The 7625-nt window shown below is 32.6% G+C and overlaps 1 protein-coding gene across 8 annotated transcripts in view; it reads right to left on the reverse strand.

Moving 5' to 3' along the window:
* The window catches only part of LOC106789461, a 70838-nt gene extending 63416 nt beyond the window's left edge, over positions 1-7422 (reverse strand). The window contains exons 1-3 of one of the 8 annotated variants that reach the window (XM_014753665.1): positions 7195-7422; positions 6818-6985; positions 1364-2530 (exon numbers count right to left, since the gene is read on the reverse strand). In XM_014753665.1, coding sequence (XP_014609151.1) covers positions 1364-1862 — 499 coding nt within the window. In that variant the 5' untranslated portion in view covers positions 1863-2530; positions 6818-6985; positions 7195-7422. Of the gene's footprint in view, positions 1-1363; positions 2531-6817; positions 7002-7133 lie in introns of all 8 variants that reach the window. The other 7 variants (XM_014753667.1, XM_014753663.1, XM_014753664.1 and 4 more) reach the window with 7 other exon arrangements.
* Positions 7423-7625: the final 203 nt, after the last annotated feature.

The raw sequence follows: 7625 nt of genomic DNA on the forward strand, positions 1-7625 counted from the left end.
TCTCGTTAGCTTTCGTAAAAGTCCAAGAGTACTTACAGATGCAATCTCAATGATGTTTTCTATGTTATTTGACCACTTACCGCTCGAGTTAGCCTCTTTATATTTCTATTTTTCTCTTTGTTCGGTAAATCTTCATTTGAACGTTCGAGGACAGAGAGACAATCTCGGTACAAAAGGAAACTCGAATTCGGTGATGCATCAGGAGAAGAAAGAAAAAAGAAAAGAGTCAAGTTCCTCGTCCATTATTGAGAAATACATCAACTTGATGAAGATTTCAATGACTCGCTATAAAGTTTATAACTCGAACACGATCGACAGATTTCTATCAAAGCCTCAGTTTTACCAACCTTACAAGACTACGACTATTTTATTTGTACTTTTTATCAAGTACATCAACGATATTGCTAGAATGAGTCGTAGTAAATGTCCAAAATCCTTGGATCCTCGTACTTTATCTTCGTTCGTTGTAGACGATCCTCGAGATGGATAGTGAATCGAGAAAAACGTTTAAGAGCTAAAAACCGTCAGTTGGAAGCTGGCAAATAAATCCAGCACGCTTTTCAATCTTGTGTGCTACTGTACAGCAGCTGCTGATCTACAACCACCGTTCTACCATAGAATAGCGTGCGTTCCCATTACTTATAATCTAACGCGAATTGAATGCACCAAACGTTTCTGCTTTCGGTTGCACCATAAAGATTAATGACCATATGAAAAACGAGACACAGAAAAACTATTCCACCCTTCCATTCCATTCCCCTCTCCTTCACCTACTTTCTTGGGTACCATGCATACATTTGTATAGAAATGATTGTAGTTTGAGGTAAAAATAAACAAATAAAATAAAATTATATATATTTTAAAAAAAGTACGATCGTATCTCGTATCAAGATATTTATTAGGAATAATCGGAAACGTCAAATTGAACGTCACGTAGCGTCGCGTCACGTCGCATTAATAAATAATTGACACGAACGATTCGATCGTCAAACGTGAATAATTACGAATGGCAAAGGACGACGAATGGGGACAGGATATTACATCTTGCCGAATATTTAAATAATCTCCCTCTCTCTTCATAATATACGCAACTGTTATAAATTCCCTATTGAGATTCGTCATTTCTCTGATTAATATAGATAACTTTAAAAACGCAACTAATCTATAATCGTTATTAATGTAAAGTAATATCCCGAGTATCAAATAATTATCAAATCATTTTTAATGTATAATTTATAGATCTTATCAAAATAAGTGATAGAACGATAAAAGAAATATCAAAAAATCGATGATTACAATGAATATTTGAAGATTAATAATTAATATTAGAATTACAATATAAGATCCAATCAGGATGTCTTACCTCTAACGAGAGTGAGAATACCCAATGGCATGACCAAGATGGCGACCATAAGATCAGTTATGGCAAGACTCATAAGAAAATAATTGGTTACATTCTGTAATCTTCTTTCCCAAGCAATGGCAAGGCAAACCAAAATATTACCGGCGGCTGTGCCAACTACGAGAACCAGTGCTAACATCGCCCACCAATTGTTCAGTCCTAAGTTGTCTACGTCGGTGCGCGCACCACCTCCAGCAGCTGCTCCTCCTTCACTTCCTACACCTGCCGCAACTATTCCTCCTACACCGGTGATACCGTCCTCTTTGAGGACAATCTTCAGCTCGTAATCACTCTCGTTCAATATTCTCTTCACGACCGATCGCACTGTCTCACTATTGTCGAGCTCTACGTCCATCAGCGACGACATGTTCTCCACTTCGAGAGACTCCAGGAAGAAACCCTCGTAAGGTTCCATTCGTTCAACCTCGATCATTGGAATCATCGATGCCCGCCGAGTCATCGCTCGAGAACACACACTTTACTTTTTTTTTCTTTTATTTCTATTTATATCTTTCTCCCATTGTCTTCACTACTTTTTGTCTTGACTACTTTTTAAGAAGAAACACACTAATGCGAAATCATCGAAGACCGTCATCGTTCAACGACGCGAATTCAACACAATTATTTAACTACACTGCACTCTTTTCTTTATTTCTATAGAAAAACCCACCCTCTTCAAAATCAATACACACAATAATATTCTTCTACCCTTTCAAACGTGCCTACTTTTTCAAAAGAAATACACCAACATGAATTTTCGATTACTCGCGTTATCATTCAAGAATGCAAATTTAACGTGATACTTTAACAATACAACACTTTTTACTTTTTTTCTCTCTCTCTCTCTCTTTCTCTCTCTCTCTCTCTCTCTCTCTCTCTCTCTCTCTCTTTCTCTTTCTCTCTCTATTTCTATCTTTCCCACCCTCTTCTTCTTCGTGTCTTGAAACTTGGCTACTTTTTAAGAAGAAACACCAGCAACAGACAACAACGCAGCTCTTTCACGAGGAACGAACCCGGTAAGACGACATTGTTCCAAAATCTTAACCCTCGTCTTTAACACTCCAACGCACATCCTAATTCTCTTTCATCGTTCCTTTGATTAATCTTTACGTCTTGAAATACCCAGTGCTGAAAATTTATTAATTAGTTACTTCGAACAAACCAATTTTATAATACATATATATATATATATATATCACCATTTAAGTGTTTAATTCCGTTAATGTATAAAATAACTAAGTATTGCATGGAATAACTAGGCGTTTTAGGAAAAGCATATAACAAGAATTTTATTATACACCCCTTTAACTAGTTATTCTATGCATGTGAATGCATATTCTTCTATGCAATTCTGCCTTATTTTATATTTTAACTGGTCAATTTAATTATTCCATGAAATAATTAGTTATTCTATAGATTAAAAGATTTCGCGTTTTAACACAGTAACATGTACATACATATATATTTTTCTTTCATTCTTTAATTCTTTCTTTCTTTCTTTCATTCGTCCAATTTCATTCGTCCAATTTCATTCGTTCAATTTTATACTCCACAAAAACACGTACCGACACAACGCTCCGAGCGACCGTTAGTTACATTCAACTAACAATAAAACAATAACACTACGCGTACCTATACCTCGACTATGAACAAAAATATATCGTTACCCCTTTTGATGATCACCAAGTTCCTTTCTTTCTTTTCTTTTTTTTTTCCTTTATCTTCTCAATTTTATTTCCATCCTGTTCTATTCACCCTGGAAACACAATATTTATTCTTTTTTTTTACTTTCTCTTTCCCTTTTTTTAAAGCTGCGGCTAAGACCAAAAAACACGTGGCTGGTAACGAGGTTGCTGATACTACTACTACTATTGGTCATGACTGCAACCGGATCAAATGAACATTTTCTCTAATAATATTACCTTTCGTGTGAATTTATACGGAAAGCTTGAAGAATTCGAGACGTTTTGACTAACGGACTAGCTTAAATTTTAACAGCTATTTTAAAATTAGATATCATTTCAAACGCCAACTAAAAATAATTATTTGTTTAATTTTACACAAAGAATTCAAATGAAAGAATGAAAAAAATATATATTTTTTCAATCGAACAAAATATTATTGAACATAATTTATATATTATTCATATCTTCAAAAATAATGATATTATTTAATTTGTGTTTTCAAAACGTTTACACATGAATATAAAAATTTGATGACTATCATGACGAGAGTTTAGAATATATTTCTAACATTTTACCACTCCTACTCATCTCTTAAAAATTCTATTAAACTAAATACTCAAAGTACAAAGTATCCTTCAAATTCGTAACGAGTGCACTTTATTACATGAACATTTGTATTCTAATCGAGTTATTAAGGAAATATCAAAATCCCAAAGCAATAATAACAGTTACGAGCACGTATTGTTACGTTTTGATAAAACAAAAGAAAGGAAAGTAACAAAACGAAAGAATGGCTTTCGCCGGTTATGTTTGTCGGTCGTTAGAATTTCTAATCGGTACACGCTCTAATCTAGGAACAATAGTACATCCTATATATACATTTATACACGCCTCGTGAGCTATCGATATATGTTTATGCGTATATATCATATATATATATATATATGTATGTATATATCGGACAGAGATTTATGGATAAATTTTATCGGCCGAATCTCGTTGTTTCATTCGAACTGCGATAGATCACAACGAGAAATACACGGACCGATCTATTCGTAATTTTTCTACTTTTTATTCATTTGTTTTTTTTCTGTCCCTACATCGACATAACCTGTTGAATCAAATTGGTCGTGCTTTTATATCACACGACTGACTTATCGATGATCGTGGAAAACATTGATACATGTGATCAGCTTTGCTACAAAAAAAGAAAAGAAAAATAAAAAATACAAAAATGGATATTAAATTTGTAGGAAAACGAAAAAAAAAACAAATCTGAACGAAAAGAAATAACAAGCCGTAAAAATTAATTTTCTAAACTATTTGCGAGAAATAATTGGGAAAAAAAAAAATGTCCATTTAAAAAAGAAAATTCGTTCATAGTAATAAAAGGTAAATACGAAGCTACGATGAAAAGAGATAGAAAAATTGTCGAAGTTACGAAAAGCAATAACTCCGGAAATGACATTAGTCAAATTTACGAATATCAAATCGAAAAATGTAACCACCTAGACAAGCTGCGAAATACTGTTTTCTATGCAAATATTCAAGGCTCGTATTGGGTATCGATCGCGCATCAGAAAATTACCTGAGCTCGTACGCACGTGAAATGCATTACTTTTCGAATAAACGGAGTACAAACGGTATAACACGTCAAATTGTCGGTTTCAATGTGATTGTATTATTAAATGGTGAGAAGAGAAAGAGAAAAAAAGAAAAAAAAGAGAAAAAAGAAAAAAAAGATACGAAATAAATCAAGAATCGAAAAAACGTATCAAATTTACGTTAAGCGCGTTTTCATCAGTTTGTTTATATTATACAATTTTTAACATTTTGTCAATTAGTCTAGCGAATTCCATGGAATTCGTAAAATTAAAAATTACCCTATTTGAAATAAAATACTTCATTTGTTCTTTACTATATATATATATATATATGCATACATGCTTTTAAAATATATCAAATAATAGTATTTAATTTTCTTTCAGGATAAATCAGTTTTTCCTTGGAACAATCTACAAAACCAAATCCCATTAGAAATAAAGTAAGTCTAGCGTAACTGTGCACATGGTATTATTCATTGTTGGTCAAGTAACGAATCAGAGAGAGAGAGAGAGAGAGAGAGAGAGAGAGAGAGAGAGAGAGAAAGAAATAGAAGATAAAGAAGAAGGTACAAAAAGTAGATTATTCGCATAGGTAAACACGATACTTGTTTTTACAATGGTAACTAACAAACCAGGATATACCATAAGACAAAAACATTTGGACTTGTTCAAGGTAGTACGTATACGTGAAATAAATTTGTTCTCTGGGGAAAGGTTTATCAAGCTACGACATTCTCCTAGCCAATAACAATTTGTTACATTAAAACGTTCAATGTTCGCGCTTTATTAATGTCTCTCGCATGTTACTCTAACATTGTATGCAACCTCTTCCGAATAATTAAAACGATTAGAAACGTATATTATAACAAGAAAATAAACGATTTGTTCATGCATCGGGTAAACATCTGACTATAATCTATTTTTGTTCTTTTGCTCCTTTTAAATGTTATGTTTACATGTCATTATATAAATTAGTAAACGTCTGACTTTAATCAGTTATTACTACTTGCGGATTCTGATTTCTGCGTTAATAATACTATAAAGGTATATTTTTAAAACAATAAATAATGATTGTTTTTCTTCTTTATTTCTTCTGCTTCTTTTAAATCTTACATATATATATTTATATAAATAAATATAAGCATTTGACTTCAATCAAATAAATTGTTAAAGATATAAGTAATTCTTTTTATTTTTATGTTTTATCTTCTTTATTTTTTCTTCTTCTTTTAATCTATGAGTATATACAATTTATATAAATTATAGCAAAATTGGAAAATCTTTTGTCAATTTCACCGAAGAAGATAAATCTTAAATAAGTGAGTAAAACAACTTGAAAATATGTAAATGAACGTACAGAGTTATACGTGGCAAGAGCCTCAAGAAAAATATAGAAAACTTTTAAATTCTTCGTCAGAAACTTAATTTCTTTCGACTATCCAATATCTTGCGGCCTCAGTAATTAACATTCTCGATGCACCAGATTGACCCAAACTTTTTCAACAATTTTTTTTTGTCTACCATCTTTTTCTATTTTATCATTTCATTGTTTTTTCTGTTCTTTTCAATTAAAACAAAGCAAAAAGTTTTTTTACAATATACCATAAAACTCATACATATACAATTACAAAATTGTTTTCTTGATGATTTATTTATAAGAAAAATGATGAAATCATTTTTTTTTTAAATTAATTTAATTCGAAAAGTCACGAATGTAATAACTAAAAAGTATCATTCAATATGAATACTTCCATAGAAAAAAATTTTAATTCAACATCGGTTCCCCTTTCCAATCCTCGCAATTACTTTCGACGCAACTCATAAAAAGAAAATTATTATCAACCTAAAATTAACTAGATTTATCCCCTATCCTTTCCAACCCTCTGATTTATCTTCGACATAAACCGTAATCAACAAAATTATCATTAATCATTACGTTTGATCTTTTGTAGAAATTCATTCATAGAATCGTCAGGAAATCATTCACCTCGCCTATTTTGTCCTACAAAATGTATTTTTCTTTGGGAAAAGAAAAAATTAAAAAAGAAAAAGTAATAAATGAAAGAAGTGAAACGGTCGCTCGGCAAATATCGGACGTTGTAAGAAAAAAAAAATAATAATCGTACATTCACCGTGATCGAAGCAATCAGAAGTAAAATAAGGATCGATCGCCACCTTGTTGATATTCGGCGAACGATCCTCTTCGAGTATTTCCAAGTTCCTTCGAAAGGACATATAGTTGATACATGTGAGCTGATAATCCGCGCGCTCTTGCGCACTGATCGACCTCTTCCCTTGAAAAAATTTATGCTAACGATGACATAAAGAATGAAAAAAAGAAAGAAAATATATAGACATACATATATAAATATAAAAAAAAAAAAGGGAAAGAAAGAAAAATATCTACAAGATCTATATATATGTATACATGATATTAAATACATATATATAGATCTAAATTTGATAGAAACCCGTTATTGTGTCTTTCTCAGTTTAATCTCACCCTGTCTATCAACCGAACGAACAATTTTTCAATGAAATTTTCACGAACGAAATTTCAACATTTACGAATCGAATTATAATAATCGTCGCAACAATAGACACCGCAAAGACGACGACAATGACAATCCACTCCTGATGTCTTATCGCGAACTACTAGCCCACTAGCCCTCATTCCTTTCCCTATCCTTCCTTTCAATCCCACCCCTAGCGTTCTCACCACCACCACCATCACCACCACTACCACCATCCTACTATTCTCTCATATCCTATCAACCCCTTACAAAAGCCGAGCCATCACACGTTAAAGCGCGCATGATGCACCGGTGCGCGCATCCTTTCAATGCGCAAGCGCTTACTCCCTCAAGTATCCTCCGGACTGCCCACCAAATTCACGCCAGACACCTGTTCGGTCTTCAAACATGACCTTCTTTT

Source organism: Polistes canadensis, unplaced genomic scaffold (genome assembly GCF_001313835.1).
Source record: "Polistes canadensis isolate GaletaPanama2010 unplaced genomic scaffold, ASM131383v1 scaffold_184, whole genome shotgun sequence".
In the NCBI taxonomy this organism is placed as follows: Eukaryota; Metazoa; Arthropoda; class Insecta; order Hymenoptera; family Vespidae; genus Polistes; species Polistes canadensis.